The sequence below is a fragment of the Acomys minous genome (assembly GCF_964271855.1).
Source record: "Acomys minous genome assembly, chromosome: 6".
In the NCBI taxonomy this organism is placed as follows: domain Eukaryota; kingdom Metazoa; phylum Chordata; class Mammalia; order Rodentia; family Muridae; genus Acomys; species Acomys minous.
This window is the reverse complement of record NC_140487.1, coordinates 22463275-22482388: the sequence shown is the minus strand read 5'-3', so window position 1 is coordinate 22482388 and position 19114 is coordinate 22463275. Positions and strand designations below refer to the sequence as shown.

General features: G+C 40.9%; 1 protein-coding gene across 1 annotated transcript in view; it reads right to left on the bottom strand.

Moving 5' to 3' along the window:
* HEPACAM2 (HEPACAM family member 2) overlaps positions 1–19114 on the bottom strand; it is a 35486-nt gene extending 16372 nt beyond the window's left edge. Inside the window, exons 1-3 of the mRNA XM_084786919.1 lie at positions 18937–19114; positions 11316–11666; positions 7471–7755 (exon numbers count right to left, since the gene is read on the bottom strand). Of these exons, the coding sequence (XP_084643045.1) occupies positions 7471–7755; positions 11316–11666; positions 18937–19015 (715 nt within the window). The 5' untranslated portion in view covers positions 19016–19114. The remainder of the gene's footprint in view (positions 1–7470; positions 7756–11315; positions 11667–18936) is intronic.

The following is a 19114-nucleotide window of genomic DNA, read 5'->3' as shown; positions in this document are numbered from 1 at the left end:
CAGACATATAGCCTACATTTGATCTTGAAAGAAACCTCATGAGATAGAAGTTGTTATTCTCATTATAATATTTTAAAATGTACTTTCCCATGGTCACATAGCTAATAGACAGCAGTATTGAGATACTTAAAGCAATAAGTTTATGCTACATAATTTTTCTATGTCAGAATATTGTTGGATAACAATACTGTTTTATGATAAATTATTTTCTCATTATGTAATTATGTAATTGGTCAAACAGCAATTTACTTGACAAATGTTTAAGAGATAAGTATAAAATAATTTGTATTTATGTATTTAGAAATATATGTGTGTATTTGTGACAACAATTTTAAAAGGCTATGAACTTGAAAGAGATCAGGAGGTGTGTGGAAGAGGTTGGAGGGAGGAAAAGGAAAGGGGGAATATTACACTTATAAAAATTATAATATATTTAGTACTTGAGAGGCAAACAACTTGCATTGATAAGGAATTTGCAAACTTGATAAAATGCTCAGGTGGTTTCATTCTTTTTTAAAAACTGCCAATAACTCACTAAATATGTAATTGTGTGATACAGGGATTAGGTTATGGGTTGACACTTGTCAGTCATGAATTACATGTTCTTTAGGAGTTGCTTAAACTTCTGGGATCTCTTTATCTTTTTATATAAAAACATGGGTTAGCTGACTGCCAAAATTATTTATGTCTTTGGAATTATGTCAGATTTCTCTCTGCTGATCCCCAGAGTGATTTTCCATTGTGCCATCATTTTCTGATCCATCTGCCATTGTGAAGACAAATTTCATAACAGAAACTGGAGACACCACTTTATAGACTCTACTTAGCTACGGAACATGTTTTCTTCCTAAAGACGTGGGAAGATGTTTAGTGTCCCCACAGTGTTATGTACTCTGTTGACATGAGGAATCTACTCTCAGAAAGAAAGCCCGGAAGCTAGCTTAGTCAGTCCTTAGTTCCAGGACCCACTCAACATACACGAATCTGCAGATGCTCAAGGCCCCTATAGAAAATGCTGCCACCTTTATATTTTACCAACACATATCCCCCTGGAAAATGTGAACATGCCTGGGCTACTTATAATACCAAATACAATGTAAATGTTCTATGAAGAGTTGTTATGCTCCCATGTGATGATGATATGGAAAAGACATGCGTATGTTCAGCACATGTACAATCGTTTGACTATCTTCCATCTGACTTTGGATAGATCTGCTGAGGTAAAATGCCTGGATGTGGAGTGATGGCTGTACCTTCAAGTTTAAAGCAAACAGGGCGTGAAGATAGATGATGACAGGGAGGAAGCCTAGATGCCCTTTCTGTGAGTGACTTAGGACTTGCCACACTGCCCCCTCGTTTCAGGCTCTGGTACAGTCTCAGGAGAAGCCATTGTGATGAGGGGCTAAGAACAGTGAAGCTCAGTCTCTTATTCTGAACTCTCCTGGGGAGTGATCAGTTTATTAGGATTGAACAGTTGCTTTTACTGATTCAGAAAAAAACAACAATAAGGTGTGTTTATGCACAATACTGATCTAGGCATCATGGGCAAACTGGGATGTTGAAAAAAATAAATGGCTCCCGAGACTGTGTCTTCTGCTCTGTGCTGTAGTAGAGGCTCTTCCTTCTCATTGCCAGCCTAGATGAGATAGAAGACAGGAAATCCAGGGGCCACTGACTGCTTCACATAGAAGATAAGCAAGGAAGGGATGGTACGTGGTTTGGAAGGAATGGTGAGGCGCAGGAGACCTACATTTGTGTGCACAGCCTAAAACTGGAGAGCCATTTTAGAGTAGGGCAACACAGCGTGGAGAAAGAACAGCGGAGTGAGCAAACAGATAAGGCCTTAATGTCTAGATCTCCGTCCTCCCTCTGGCCTCCGGGGTTTACAGACCGTGCCTCTAAAAACAGGTTGCTGCTTGATGGATCTCACGTGGGAACAGCTGTGGTGCCTTTCAAAGTGTGCTGGTGCTCTTCACAAACCTGGGAGGAACGTCCCTTTGGAACTGTCTTAGGATCAATGCGACATATCTGAGTATTCCCAAGACAGCGTTTCTCTAATCTTGGATGGTGGGTTGACTCCAAGTCTGTATTTAGAGGCATGTGTGGTGAGTAAGGTCAATAATTTAATAAAAAAAAAAATTAACCAGTTTGACATAAAACATACTTTGAAAGAAGAGAGTCTGGTTATGCAGCTTCCTTCTCTCTTCACGCGTCCGTTGATTTTGCTACTTCTTTATTTCTTGGGGTTCATGGCTTGCATCATCTCTTCTCACTGCCCTACACATGCTGTATCTGGCTCCCCAGAGTCAATTTCACATCTCTCGACTCTCTGTGAACCCTTCCTGCCAACAGTTTCTTTCAGCCTCTGGAAACTAACACTTTGAGGCATTTGAATTCATTACTTCTGATAATCTTTTATAAAATTTATATTTTATCTGATTATAGAAAAAGAAACACGTGTTCATTGCAAAAGAATCATAAACTATCCCTCTTTCCTGTTCTTCTCTTGCACGTCATTTTTTTCCTACTTCTTCTGCTCCTCCCTCAGCCCCTTTTTCCCTGTGTGTGTCTCTCTCTCTCCCCCTCCTCTCTCCTCCCTCTTCCCCCCCTCTCTCCTCTCTCTCTCTCTCTCTCTCCCCATCTCTCTCTCCCCTCTCTCTCTCTCCTCCTCCCTCTCTCTCTCCTCTCTCCTCCCTCCCTCCCCCTCTCTATCCCTCCGTCTCTCTCTCCCTCTCTTTCTCTCCCTCTCTCTCTCTGTCCCCGTGTCAGTTTCTCCCTCTTCACAACTTCATCTTACACTGTACACACTGTTTACGTTCTCTCCTCCTCTGACTGGACTGTGCTCTTATTTTCTCTACCCTGGTCAGTGCTTCAGCATTTCAGACTGGACATTCTTACATTTTGAGGTAGAGCAGAGCACATCATTCAAGTCCCATAGGAGACGTTTGGAGTGGCTCAACTGCAGGCGCCTTTGATACAGATAAACGCAGATGGATGACTCCATTTGGCTTGGGATTATGCTTCACTGTCTTGCCTTTGGCAGAACACTCTCAATGGAAATGAACTCTTTGCCTCCGGGGTGGCTGTTTACTAAATGACTTGTAAAATCACACATCATCTGTTCTCTTTAACAATTTATGACTGGGTGGGAGCAGGACCTAAGTTTCCACCATGATGCTGCTTGCCACCCCGTGAGGGAGCAGATGGTAAGTGTTTACTGTAAATGACCTTTTTTCCCCTTTAAATTTTTTGATCACTTAGAGTACTCCCTGCAGCAGCGCCATGAGTTTCACACAAAACGTAGCGGTTACTGGGCTATTATTTACAGTTGGAGCTGGAAGCCATTTACATTTTGTAAGCCATAAGTAGGCGTTTGCTGACTTTTTCACTTGGCATTGTGTCCTACTGACTCTAATAACAGATTATGATGTCTCGACCCAATGAATATACAATCAATCTTGACAGATTTTGTGATAACTTTTCTAACAATACAAATAAGTTGCATGAAGAAAATGTCATGGAGTCAAGGAAAACAGAATAGATAATTTATGATGGAATTTTTAAATTATGATGTGGATATATTTGGGAGACCAGTAGAATATGACAGTCACTTGAGCATTGATCTTTGCCTGACCACAGAACCATGGAGTAAAAAATGGGATCGGAAGCATTATATAAACAAAATAATCTATTCCATTTTAGTCACATTAAATGGAGTTCCTAACTGTGTTGAGCATTGTCCTATAAAATTAAGGATGTGTAAGCAATGCAGAGCCCCTAGGAGAGTTTGTTGCACTGGTCCTTGTGAGTGGAGAAGAGTCGGGGAAGCCCTAATGCAGTGAGGACCAGAGACAGACATGTAAAGGATGCTATCCTTGCACAGAGAACTAAATTTCTTGGTGACCTCGAGGAGGGAACTGGCCAGGACAGATGGGCCTTTCAGTGGGAGATAACACTGGAAGCAGGAGAGTAATCACATTCAAGTGGAGCACTAGGGAATAGCCCCAGACATGGAGGATATTCCCAGTGTACACAGAGTAAGAAACCTGCGAACATCTTTATGCCACACCAATAGAAGATCAGTGACAAACCTTTATGCTATTTAAACCTTATGCTGAACCCAAGAAAGTAAAGCAAAACAGAAATAGGCAATAAAGCAGGGCTGAAGTAGTGACAGCTGGAGGAAACGAGGATGAGTCTCGGTTGTGTTTCTACATCATGGGATGGATAATTGCCAACCAAGAACGTCCTGGTGATGTGGCTTACTTCTGATTCAGTTCGTCTGTTCATATTTTCTTTTCACTATGTTTGCTAGGCTCACATCCTTACATTTGTGCTCCTTGTGTTTGAAGTTTTAACTCATGTCATAATAACTTGTTTAGAAAAAAAATACACATATAAATGGGCTGCACTGTTTCTGAATCTTCGCGACAATTCAGCCCCAGTTGTGCAGCACAGCTTCAAAGGCTGACAGAACATTCTCACGATGCCATCTGAAAAGACTGTTTAAAACCCTTTAAAATAGACCTATGAATTCAGCTATAGAAATAATTTACCTTGATTAAACACAAATCTGGTATTGTAGTTAATGCCTGCAATCTCAGTATACAGGAGGCTGACCCAGGAGGTTGCCTTAAACTGGAGCCTTGGAGCCTGCATTATGTATTAAGGACCAGGCCGTCCTGGGATATAGAATGCAATTCTGTCTCTAAAACAAACGAGCAGGCAAGCAAAACTAACCAAAGTGTAAACAATTTCTTTCAGTCCTTGAAAAATACTTTTACTTCCTCTTTGTGTCTGGACTCTTGTCTTCTGTGCATGTGATGGTTTTCCAGAGCTTTCCACTTGCTCAACCATACTCATCTACTCAAATGCCACTTTATGAAAGGAGCTTTTTTTTTTTTTTTTTTTTTTTTTTTAAGTAAGCAGCAATGTTTCCAGTCTTTGTAGTCACATGGGATAACAGCAGTATAATGAGACACTGGCAAACCATTCTACAGCGCTTGCTATGGGCCAGTCAAGTGTTCTATCACTTTACATACAGTGACAGGTCAGCCCTCACAATTGCTACATGAAGTAGGCTTCCGAGAGCATCACTATATGAATGAAGGAGAGGATGTGCAGAGAGCTAAGCTTGCCAAGCTGGGATTTGAACCCTGGCCCATGACAGGCCTTACTCCTATCTGCGACTCTTCTTGTTACCCATCTCTATGATAGCCATGACAGTTTATTCCACATATTTTATTACACATACCCTCTCTCGTCTGTTAAAACAGGATCTGTGTCTAGTTTCGAGATCCACTACTTCTATTTCCTTCAGCTGATTTTTTGCTTTGTCTTCAAGCAAAGTCACTGTGAAGCTCTGCATCATCCCTCTGTCCTCTGACCCCAGCCGCTCCCTTCGCTGCCTCAGGGCTGCCGCTCAGTTTTGTTTTAAGCGTTACATGGTTGCAGAAGGCTATATGACTACATTTTGTTCATGTGCTGGTACATTTCTTTAAAGATATTTTTTTGACACATGTCCATGAGAGGACTCTGTCAGTGTTCTAGTGAAGAAAGTAGTCACGTGCACGCGGAGCAGATAATGACAGATGTGTTAGTGAGTGCTTGTTTGTATGAGACTTTGTCTAATTTTGGGACAATATCTTGTTTAATCTAAACAATACAGTGAAATCATTTCAAATATCTCCATTTTATAAAGGAGGCCCAGAAAGACCCAGGATTTACTGAGGTCACATAAGTTATCTTCAACCCCATTTCTCACCCCTGTCTGTCTGGCTTGAAAGCACTAAACGCAAGGTGCACTGTCTCTGTGACTGTTATGAAGATATAGCTGTTGTGTGAAGAGATATAAATGCCAGGCTCAGTTCTGTTCAAAGAGGAAAGCTTGACCGTCCTGCCACAGAGGTGACACGGTGCCCTCTCCCACATCTCACTTTGGCCGTATGGTTGCTTTTGCAGCCTTATGCAAAGGCTTCCCACAGAGGTAGGTTTTCAGCTGAGAAGAAATGGCCCATGCCCACAGGTAGCACTGTAGTTCTCAGAGACAGATTTAGTTACTGCTGGTGCGCACTGCTGAAGGACAGGGAAACTTCTAAATATTCTGAACTGTCCAGGACAGTACCACAGCAAAGTAATCAAGTCCATAAATGTCACTGTTCTACGAAGCTGACTAATGCCACATTACACTTTCTTTGTATACAGTATTGAGCAATTAGAGGGTAGGTGAGGTGACTCAGTGGGGAAGCAACTTTGTTTCAAGCCTGACAATTTTATTTTCATCTCCCAGGACCTACATGGAGGAAAGAGAGAACTGACTCTTGAAAGTTGTCCTCTGACTTCCACAGGCATACTGTGGCATATGCACACCTAAACGTACACACACACACACACACACACACACACACAAACACACATGCACACTTATAGAAAGACACACATGTACATGTGCACTCCAGAGAAAGAAAGAAGGAAAGAGGAAGAGAGAGAAAGAAAGAATATTACAGAGAGTGCTATGGCTCTGAAGTGACTGGAAAATACTAGAATAAGGAAAAGGAGAGCCCTTGCTTGGGGATATGGTGGTAACGTGATACAAACTGAAGAGTTTGATAAATTTCATTTGCATGTGAGATTCAATGTCAATAACGAAAGTAATTGAAGAGAATGAAAATTGCCAAGTAGCGATTGATCTGTTTGGGGAAACACCTAAGGTTGCTGGCTAGGATGCTTCCTGACTCCTTCCCTCAGAAGTGGCAGGGAGAATCACTTCTTGGCCTTTGTCTACGATCAAGTGTAGAAGTGGTGGAGAGAAAATGGGGACAAAGAAGGGCACAAGCCCACACATAACGCAGGGGCGCTCCTTTCCCATGCAGGCCGTGATGAGCACACCCTGCTGCGGGGTCCTCACTTCTCTGTTTCCAGTCCGTCCAGTAGATGAATGAATCAGCACCTCCCAGTGACACCAGACCCTCATGACTGAGAACTCCACTATACACGCGATCACCCAATGGTCCGAACCCCACTCCTCACTCTGAATGCCCTCCAACTAGTGTTCCAGCTTGATCCTCAAAAACTCAGGTTGTGTGAGTAGATGTATTTCCTGAGCAGACAATGCCTAGGTCAGTGGTTCGCAACATTCCTAACGCTGTGACTCTTTTATACAGTCCCTCAAGTTGTGGTGACCCCGCCCCCGGCCATCACATTATTTTCATTGCCTCTTCATTACTGTAATTTTGCTATTATGATCGTAATGTAAACATCTGTGCTTTCCAGTGGTCTTAGGTGATCCTTATGCAGGAGTCAGGTTGCACCCCACGGCTTGAGAACCACTGGCCTACGTGATATGACTACAGCCAGCACTGAGCTACAGTACTGTTAAAGACCAAATGAAAGCTGGCTCCGATATTGTCTATGCCTATGCCTGTGAGAGAACTTCCCACAAATCCAGAGAAATGAAAACAAGTTACTTACAGTATATGGTGGGCACAACAATATCACTTTCCATCTCACTGACAGGGTTGGAGACGAAGCAGCTGTAGTTCCCAGTGTCCTCCTTTGTCACTGGAACAATCCAAAGGGTGTTGTTTTGGGGAGAAAGCGAGTGGCTGGAGCTGATGCAAATCGGCTTCCCGTTTTTTCTCCACTGGTAGACTAGCCTGGTACCTCCTTCCACTTGGCAGGACAACGTAATGTTGCCCACGTACTCCACAGCCCCAGAAGCAGGATGGTACTGAGCCACTGGCTTCGTCACAGGATCTGCAGCACCAAGAGACATAGAAATGATTTTTTTTCCATCTGTAGAGCTATAGTGAAATTCCAAGAAGCCTTTCCAGTGTGGAGTGGGGAAATTATCCCAACATTCCAATAGTTTGTAAGTGTAGACGGTTTGGGTAATTGTTAAAGAGGACATTAAAAGGTCACAGAAATCTTAAAATGGCAAAATTTGAAATATATTTATACAGTTAGAGCTAGTCAAGTTTTTAAATCTGTTCTTCAAGTATTGCCAATTAATCTCCTTACTTCCTATATAATGCAGTTAGTGGCTCAAGGCCCAGCGCTCCACTCTCCTGTTCATTATGGTTTCTCTAGCAGCAAAGCTTTTCTCTCCCTCTCTCCCTCTCTCCCTCTCCGCCCCCTTCTCTGCCTAAGAGTTCATGCATGCTTGACAAATGCTTATCACCCATGAAGCTACATTCGCAGGCAAAATGTACACAGCAATTTCCCTTTCTTGACTTATAATGTACTAAAGTCATCTGGCAAGAAGGGATGTGACAACTTCAAATTTTTATACAACATCTGAAAATTCAATAACATAGCTCACATATGGTATACTTCTGAAAATGTGTACAGACATTTTTGGAGAGCAGCATATACGCAATTTCTTTGACAAGCCAAAGTCTACATTTTGATCAATACTGTATCTATTTGACAGTTGGAATTTTATTAAATTTGAAATATAAAAGACAAATCCAACGGAAACTCCTCATCAAGAGATGAGAAACTAGCTTTGTTTTTATAAATGTAGCATGCAGAAGGCAAATGGACAAATATGGAAGAACATAAATGTTTCTTCACTGTCTTTTAGCTTTAAGTACATGGATAAGATTGGTAATCACAACATGGCAGTGGTGACACATGCACATGCCTTTAATCCCAGCATTTGGAGGCATAGAGGCAGGAGGAAAGGAAGGAAGGAAGAAAGGATGGAAGGAAGGAAGAGAAGAAGGAAGGAGTTGGTCATTACATATGCATTCACTATCAATTCAGCAGATGCCACTGGCCTTCAGAGTTCTTTACTCTGTTGGATGAAATGGGCCAGTGAAATGGCTCAGTGCTAAAGGCACTTGCTGTCAAGTCCGAGTTTGCTCTCCAGATCCCACATGGTGGAAAGAGTGAAATGACCCCAGTAAGTTTTCTTCTGACCTCTCCATGTCGTCTGCAGCATGTGGGGGAACACATACACCCACACCCATGTAAATAAACACATCGACAGAAGACATAATAAAATAGTTACTTGCTCAGACTTATACACCTTTCACTGGCAAAGAGAAGAGGTCTTTCCACCTGCCAACGTTCTTTTCTTGCAGTTTGGAGAGATAGACATTTAACAGTCTCCACCTGTATAAGCTCACAGAGCAAAGAGAGGCTGAGATAACACATAGGCACCCTCTGATTGGATCCACTACTTTAGGCCTTGATTTCCCATCAAGCGCCCAGTTGAGTTTGATGCTTCTTCCTCAGGCAAATTTATCATGTATTATCATTACATTTTCTTACAATGGAAACTGTGCACCGGGGCACAAACAGACCTAATTCTCCAGCCCAGGGGAGTTAGAAGCAAGTGAAAGATAAGGAAAAATGAGGTTGGAAGCACCTGGGAAGGGAACTGAGTAACTTAGGGACAGCTGGCATTTTTCAAGGTGGATGTCATCTACTGGTTAGTTCATTTCATTCAACCCTTTGTCTTCCCATGACAAGAGCAAAAGGTTTGCAATGGCGCCTTGTATATGTTATTATGTTTTTAAAAGAAAAAAATGAATTGTGTACATTGTTCATAGTTGAAACACATCCAAGACATCTCTGTGTGGGAAGGTAAGTGGTATGAGATAACCAGGCAACACAGAAACAGTATTGTACAAGGAGAGCCACTCACTGGAATAGCCATCCAAATCATACACTTGTCTGTAACAATGTAACTTAGCCCTGAAGTTTCCCTTTTGAAAAGGTTTTTGTTTAGATCCTTAAAGCCTGTTAAGATTTCGCTACATTTCTTTGTTCGTTTCCCTAAACAAATCCAAAGTTACAATACATGTGTAAGGGCTCTTATAACTTTGATGAAAACCTGTTGCAGGAGAACTTTATGAGTGTTTCTGTTAGGTATCTCTTCACTTTCCCACAATTGCTTTGCAGGCATTTGATCACCATATAAATGTCTTAGTCCTCGGAAGCCTCTTCTGTCTCTTGCCTGACTCTACTCCATAGGGGTTATGGAATGTGCTATGTCCAGCAGAGTTCTGACTCTAAGAAGAAACAGACAATGTCCCACAGACCTTATGTTCCAGTCATGCAAGAGAAACAAAAAACTTAAATACACATACTATTAACAAAGAGATGGACAAAGAGAAAAGCAGAAATAAAGGCAGTGACCATTTTGTGTGTGTGTTGTTGTTGTTGTTGTTGTTTTGGACTAAGATAATATTTTTATATAGCATGTAGAGTGGTCAGGAATGATTTCACAGGCACGACAATTGAGATGATGCCTAAAAGAAATAAAGGAAATTATCTTTGGAATGAAAACTGTCTAGATAAAGAGTGAGATCAAAGGCCCTGAGTTGTGGGTACATTTGTCCTGTTCTAGGAAAAGCAAGGGACTGGTGTGGCCAGAACAGAGAGTATAATGGACAGAGGTGAAGAATGGGGTCAGATAGGTTCTGGGTGTGCTGGGCTCTGACTGTTGTCATTAGTAATTTGACCCCCATTTTGAATGAAATAGCTATGGCAGGCCTTTGCTGGAGGATGTGAGAGCAGAAGCAGAAAGACCAGGAAGCAAGCTATTCTAACAGTTTAGGATATAGTTAGAGGTGTGAGCATGACAGTGGTGAAGGGGTGTGTGTGAAAGCAGCCAGTGTAATTTTCTTGCAGACTAGGTGTACATCACGAGAAGACAGGATGGCCAGTGATGTACGCAAAGCCTTGGTCTGAGGAAGTAATAGGATCAATTCAATATATACCAAAATGAGTTAGTTGTCAAGTTAAAGTTAGTTGTCAAGTAAAGAGTAGACAGAAAAATATGAAATTGAATTTTGTGAATAGTATATTCAAGGTATGCCACTTATAAATCTTAGTAAGAAAAAAGAAATGCCTGGAAGTTCGCTAACTCCACTCTCCCTCAGAGAACATTCCTACAAACTTTTATTGTCCTTACATAAAGTCCTTAGGTCGTCTTCCTTTAAACATTATACCAAATAAAAATGTTCACATGATTAAAAATAAGGGCCTTCCCAGGATATATGGTCTACAAATGGGAAAATTAAAATGCCCTTATTTTATTCTTTATATAAGTCCTTAAAAAAAACAGTAAGTTTTGCTTACTGCTTGAAGATCTTGTGCTTTGCACTGGGCACCTCCCTTCTACACACATATAATTAAATCTCAGAAAGCTTTACGAGGTGGGGAATGACACTGGGCAGGGGGTTGTGGGTTAGCTAAGTCAGTCAGCGTTGCAAGGGCCAGGGCCATAAAGCCTGGGAAGCTTGGGTACCCTCAGCCTCTGCTGACCCGACCTGGCCTCCCATAGGCTGTTGCTGAGGACTCACCGTCAACAGTGACTTGTATTTTCTGACTTGAGGACAGAGTTCCGTTTCCCTTGATGTTGACTTTCACAATGTAGTTGCCCTCATCGGCGAACTGCAGCGGGTTGATGAGCAGAGATGCGTTGGGTGGCATCATGGTGAACTTGTGCTGGTATTCCAGGTCAGGAACCACAGATTTATTTACAGAGCCTAGCAAGTATTTGGGCATCGTGTGGGATCTTTCAAACAGCCATATGATCTGGATGTCAGATGCCGGAGTGTGGAAGCCATAGTGCACAGGGAGGTAGAGGGCCTGTCCCCTGATGCCATGGACGGTGTGTGATGGCACGGTTACCTTCAGCCCCAAACAAGTACCTGCCACGCAGGGAAAGAAAACTGTGAGCACTCTGAGCCACATCTCATAGTACAAAAGCGCAGTTGCAGAGAGAAGCCAGTCAGGTGGAAATCCCTTTCCAAGAAGAAGCCTTCTCAATACTGACTATTCTCGGACCAGTTACAGGGAGAGGTAAATATTTGTCTCTGAAACTTTCTGCATTTCAAAGACTCCACCCAGTGACTATGCTGGTTGCACGACTTCTCTAAAGGCAAGGCCAAAAAGAAAAAAAAACCCAAGAAGCAGAAGTTATTATCTACTCCCATTACAGAATAATAGGGAACGAAGACCTGAGAACAATTATGAGCTCTGAAGTCCAATAAAACCATTAAACAATTTGAAATTCAATTATGCCAATGCCATATCCTAGTGAAACTATGCAATTCCTGATTTATTAAGGGACTATTTCCCCCGCAAGATAGTTCTGCAAAGCCTTCTGGAATAGCTTAATATTCCATTTTTGGAAGTCCCCTTCTCTTTCTGTTAAAGTCACACCAAATCTGAGGAACCTAGTAAAAGTGACAGTAAACCGCATTCAGTTGAAGCCAATTATCCCTTTTCCATAGAGGGCTGTGATTGGTGCTTGAGGAACAGCAAAGGGCAGAGTGATGGGACAGAGTGGAGGAGGAGAAGCGCGGACAGAGCTGAGGTCAGCGATAAGCAGGACAAATGGGGTGAGATTGTAAAACCACGGGAGTCTTGGGCGGCTTTATGTACAATGAAAATGCAACTGTGGCTTTGCTATCAGAAGAGGGACACGGCTCTTCTAATGATTTCCTTGTCCCACACTAGCTGGGATGAGAACAGACCGAACACAGAGAGAAGCAGAGCAGTGAGGTGTCCTGGGAAGGGACCGCAACAAAGCAGGCGGGAGATGGGGGTTGTCCCGAACCTCGGTGCAGTGAGCAACGTGAGAGAGGGCTGGTGTGACCTAAAAGATGAGCTGCTGCACTGCAGGATGGGATACACAGTACAAGGAGGAAGAAAGGGCACCTTCACATGCTTGGCTTAAATCATCTGGAATAATGGAGCTGCAGCTGGCAGGTAAATCATGGGGCGGAGACAGAAGACTATTAGTTTTGGGTGTGGTGTGAGGAAATCAAAAGTCAGTTTAGGGCATACTCATTTTGAGGAGAGCATTGAACATACAAGAGGCCATGCTGAATGGATAAAGTGATCATGCTTTCATTATTAAACCGATTAAAAGTAGTTAAGGATACAATTAGAGACCTGCATAGATGTGAGGTATAGAGCTCTTCCTAATGTACAGTCCTGTGCAGTGGCTGTGTTGTTTGGGCCCATGAACTCACTGCTATGGCTATATATTATGTTCATACATTGTTTCTTAGATTCTGGAACTTGTAGATGTCCCAATATAATAATAATTACAAATACATTTATATATTAGTATATATACCATTGCAAAGTATAAATATATACAATATGCACAATAAAATATATTATTATATTTTATATATTATATATAATAAATAATATTATATTTTTTACCATTTGCAATGAAAAAAGTCCTTTCAGGATACTATACTTTTAGAACTCTGAAAGCTCTTTGCTTCATTTTTTAAGTGGGTGGTATTGGTATGAAGCAACCATCAGAGGAACATTTGAAATAATAGGGTAATGTGTGGAGCTTAAATGTAGACTATTTTCAACACCAAGAGAAAAACAGTGGTGCAGGGCTAGTGAGATGGACCTGTGAACAACGACACCTGTCACTAAGCCTGACAACCTGGGTTCAGTCCCCAAGACTCACATGGTCGAAAAAGTGAACTAACTCCCTACTTCATGTTCTCCTGTGACACCCCCTGCCACACACACACACACACACACACACACACACACACACACAGAGAGAGAGAGAGAGAGAGAGAGAGAGAGAGAGAGACAGAGAGACAGAGAGACAGAGACAGACAGAGACAGAGACAGAGACGGACAGAGACAGACAGACAGAGACAGAAACACAAATAAATAAAATTTAAAACAATTTTAAAAAAGAATGGCACAGAAAGTTAAAACAGTAAGCATAGATGCTTTGAGTAACTTTGTTGAAAGTGTGATGAGAAAAATGGGGAAGAGGCTGGGCTGAAATGTAAGGCATGAAGCTGAGTTTGTAGGCACTGGGAATGAACTCGTCAGAAACAGAAAGGGTGAAGCATGCAGTGCCAGATGCAGGTGGAATGAAACTGAGTAGGTGAGAGAAGATGGTAGCTGCGGAGCATCCAAAGGATTTTTTTTTCTTTCTCATTTCTCTTTTCTTACATACATAAAATGCTTGTCCTATTCAATTGCTTTCCATTTTCATTGCTTCCAGGAAATGTGAGGGGTTTAAGCCTCGTCTAAACCAACTTATGGAAGGCAATTGGAATAAAGAAAAAAAAAGGCAGAAAGGTCTGTTTGTCTTTCCAGTGGTTTCCAGGGAGAAGCTCACACATGTTGCTCCAGTCCCATGAGGAATCAAGTTCTACCAGGGGTCAGTGGTCTCTTTTCTTCCCAGCGTGGAGAGCTGGGCATGCCGTGCAGCCAGGCTCCTGGGCTCTCCATGTACTGTGGACAAACCCACACTACACTTTCACCTTAGCTCATCCATGTCAAAGGTGTTATAAGGTGCGTGGTTTGTTTCTGTGTGGGCAAGTATACAAGAGTGTTCGAATTGGAGTTTTCCTGATTTGAGAGATTAAAAATAAAAAATAAAAAAATATCTAAAGAGTAGAGCTGCTTAAAGCAAAAGCGTGGTGGGTTCTGTGAGGACATTGTAGGAAGAACTAAGGAAGATGGTGAGCAAACCAGTGTCTTACAACTGGTGATGTGTAAGGCTATGTGAAAGCAGAGGCTGCGAGAGAGGAGACGCTCCAACAGTCAGACAGCTACAAAGACACTGGGCTGTGGGGTGGGAGCTGGAACAAGAGCCAATCGCTTCCTCAGATATGTGGTTTTTTTTTTAAACAAATAAAATGCATCTCTGTGTTTTTCATTGAAATTAGAGACACAGAGTTTTTTGATGGACAGTAAATAAAAATGGTTTTAGTTTATTACTTCTATCTTAAGGCATGAAAAATGTAACTTTCACTAATTGTGTTGCTATGTTCCCTTTTTCCCCCCTTGGCTACATATGAAAATATCTACTAGCCATGTGTCAGGGTTCATATCTGATCCTAGACTCCCCTGAAGCTATGTTCACCAGCACTTCTTAGATTCATCACTTGCAATTTGCCCTGAAATGAAGACAGGATCATGCGCATTTTCTAAACTTGCAGAGAGAATATTTCATATGATATTTTGTCAAAGCTGGAAATGTGAGGTCTTAACAAAGGAGATATACTTGTCTTAAAGTAGTGTTTAGTCAGAAAATGTGGTTTTAGGTAAGCATGCCACTTTAAGTCTCTGCTCATTGCCTTGTGTGTGGAAAGATGGTAATACTCGATGACGCACAGAGCCTCTCTCTGATCTCTAATTACGTAGGTGCTCAATATCCTGAGGTACTTTTCTCAGAGTAGCCACTTCAAGAGGAAGGGCTCACAGGAATCTGAAATAGCGAGTTGCAGCATTTAGTCCACATATTAAGTTGTCAATCTCGGGCTGTGCTCTGACAAATTGGCAATTCCGCGTTTGTTACCAAAGCAATCAAGGGGGTATGCTGGGAATCACAGCTGAGAACGCACGGGAAAGAACTGCATGGCTGCTGACAGAAAGTGTGTGTGGGGGTGGGTGGTAGCGTTACCTCTGGCATGGAGCTGCTTTGTCAGAGACTTACTGGGGCATTTACTGTGTCTCTCAGCTCAGCCTGGGAGTCCCTGCTAGACCAAGGGCGGGGGGATGCACGAAGCCTGATTTTGATCTTAGCCAATCCACTTTTCTCATGTGGGGAAGTGGCTGAAGAGGTTCTTACTTTTCTGTTTTTCTATGGTTTAGTTGATGTAATTGTAGTTGTAAAGAATTGGGTTAAATTTCATTACCATGTTGGAGATGGTTGCTAGGCACCGTCACTGGAAAGAAAAGGTTACTAACTTTTGAATCTTGATTCAAACGTTGGCTCTCAACTATGAGCAGGATAATTTAGAGATCCTAAGTAAGTTATGAGGAGAAAACTTTATTTCAAAAGTCATTAAATATACCACAAATACTGTAGCCTGGGGTCAAAGTTACTTTAATAGATCAGAATGGTGACACACAACTTTAATCCCAGCACTTGGGAGGAAGAGAAAGGTGGATCTCTGAGAGACAGAGGCCAGTCTGATCTACACAGTAAGTTCAAAGCCAGCCAGGGTTACACACTGAGACCCTGCTTAAAAATCAACCCTCTGCCCTTTCCCCTCAGAAAATAACTAAACTACCTTATTAGGAAAAATTTATTTTGAGACATGGGTTGCTAGATAGACCTCACTAAAATGCCTTTGCTGGCCTGCACCTGAGGGTTTCCCCTCTTCAGCCTCCTAAATACAGGGGGTCAGAGGTGGGTATCACTGCGCTGAGTGAAAGCAACACAATTTACATGGCACTTACATTCACCATATAAACGAGGAAAACTAGTTCATTGGGCTATTTAAGAGAATGAACTATATATTACTGCCTTAAATAATGTATTGTCAAAGATATTTCTGAATATATTCAGTAATTTAATATAAAATGAAAAATTATTTACCAAGTATGTGTGCACACAGTACAGCTGCTATGCTAGTAGTTTGCCTGGAGATTGCCTATGTCATTATTATTAATTATTAATTTGGATATTATTTTATTGTTAGAGACAGGCTCTTATTATGAAGTCCTGGCTGGTGTATAGACCTAACTGGTCTAGAAATCCCAGAGATATGTTTGTCTCTGCCTTGAAGTGCCGGGGTTAAAGGTGTGGGCCACTACCCTCAGTGCCTATATTATTTTTATGGGCCAAGATATAGGTAACAAGTATCAACAAGGAATGAGTTTCCTTATTGAGTGCCTAAAACATTCCTACTAGGAAAGACCTGAATCCACTGATATGATGCAACCATTGTGAGATTCAGAGAATAAACCGGTAACATTATGTTTCCTGTGCATTTTAAAAGTGCACATTATATCTATTGACGTGTTTCTTGCTATAAATTTAACAGACACAGTGGTTACTAATTTAGAAAATAATGTTCATTTTGAAAATTTTTAAGAGCTTTTATAGTCGTATGAGAAAACATAAAAGACTAGCTTTCTCCAAGCTCCCTCTGTACAAGCAGAAAAACTTCAGGAATGTAAATGATAGAAATATTAGTGAAATTTTAATTTTCTTTTGATATTCCAAATATTTGCACATAAATGAGAATTTTGGTTTTATTAGATTGACCAGTACTTCCTGAATGTAAGAGAACTGTTAAGACCTTCTACCTTTAAGACACTAACAGCAACCTGGAGGAACATTAAAAACCCCTCTCATAAGCTGGCACACAAAATTACAGCAATAACTTCACTTCAGAGATGTGTGTAGCAACGGTACCTATGAAAAGGATAGCAAGCTAAGGAATACTTGAAAGGACACTGTAAAACTCATCCTTGTTCCATCAACAAAGGACTCCTGGCAGCAGTTCTACTGTATTGAATATAAACACCAGGCTTTACAAAGTGACCTCTACGGCAGCTCAAAATAGTTGGTATTTATTTCCCCATTAGCACACACAGTATTAGCAAACAAAACACAACTACTGTTGACAGAAAATAAACTCTTGCATCGCTAGAAAAAAATAGGAATTTATGAATCTGTATCTTGAATGTACTATTTAACTATATAGTTGGAGCTTACTTTTAAAATCTTTTGAAAGTGCAAAGACAAGTTAGTACTGTAAAAGCCAAAGGAACTGCACGTTACTCAGGGACCTTTATGACTCACCACTTTCAGAGAAAATGCTTTTCTGTGAGGACGGAGATCTTGGCCTATAATATCAACTTTGGTTTTGAACTTGGGAGAAATTGCAAGTACATCTTAAATTTATTTTAGTTGAATTTTCTCAACTGAATTCATTCTTGAATTTTTCTAAGGCCATTAAAAAAAAAAAAAAGGAAAAGAGCCAGTTCCACTGTTTTTTTTTTAAAAGCAAACATCAAATGAGAAACCAACATAGAATCACTTAATAGCTAAGAATGATGTTGAAATTATGGTCACAGATGCTTTTATAAAGAACATAGACCATATTACAGGTTTAAATTTGATAGTGTGGCCATATAGCACTTGAGACGACTACAGTTATGAGAAACAGACATTTACAGATGGCAGTTTTATGCCAGTGAGATTTATATGCATCACATACAATGTGAATAGTAATCATGTTTATAATGAGAAATAACAAAACATGTTAGAGAAAATAAGGCCTTAAATGCCCCCAAAACCCAAAGCTCAAATTGTTTTATATATCTAAGCTATTCTTTAAAGAATAAAGGTCCCTTTACACTTCTATCAGATTAATGTAAGCACAACAAGGAACTAACTTGGCTTTTAAAACCTAAAATAGAAAGAATGGAGAATAGGACAGTTGATGAAAAGAATATTGCTGGATAAAAGCATGTGATGATATGAGGGGGGCAAACTCTACAACAAAAGAGAATGAGAGAAAAATATTAAGATACAGCAAAAAAAAAAAAAAAAAAAAAAAAAAAAAAAAAAAAGGACTAGTCATTGACAAAGAGAAAAACTAAAGGCATTTTGGAACATTGATCCTTTTAAACACATTTCTCTCATTTGTCAGTTAGCTATAACTTCACATTTTCCAATATTTATATTTAAAGAGGAAACAACAGTTTGTATACTATCTTTAATTTAAGCGATATTTTTAATTAAAAGAAAGCCACTACTATGAGTTGTTTTGAATTTCATTCTGTGTTGTAATTGAATGCACTATTAGAACATTTGTCAATTAAAACATTCACTATTAAAAATTATTGAGCCTATCCGTAAGCGCTGGGAAAAGAAGAGACTCGGGAGCTTTTTATACTGCCTTAACTTTCTTAGCGAGTCCCATTGACAATAGCTGGTCCTCCAAGGAAACAAAAGCAATCATTTCTTGCACCTCATTTCTCCTACACGTTCCTGTGTCTTTGCTGGAACAGTGTGTTATTGTTAAAAGGTTCTGACCTAGTCTTCAATTATCTGAGAAAATCTACAGCCCAAAGCAAATATTTACCTTATGCCTACCAAAATAAGCCACAAAGAAAACCAACAAAACCCCCACAACCCAAACCCCAAGTACCTAAAAGCCAGTTCATGCATAGCCTTACCTATAAGAAGAAGGCATATTTTGCAAAGAAAGGTCCCAACCATGCTGCTGAGGAGCTCCATGAAAGCATCCTGTCCCATGCACAGCGCGCCCTGATCTCAGTGGCAAGTTGGTTCATGGACCAGCAGCTGCTGGCTTATTTGCTAGGGAAATTAGCAGTGAGGTAACAGACCCTATCC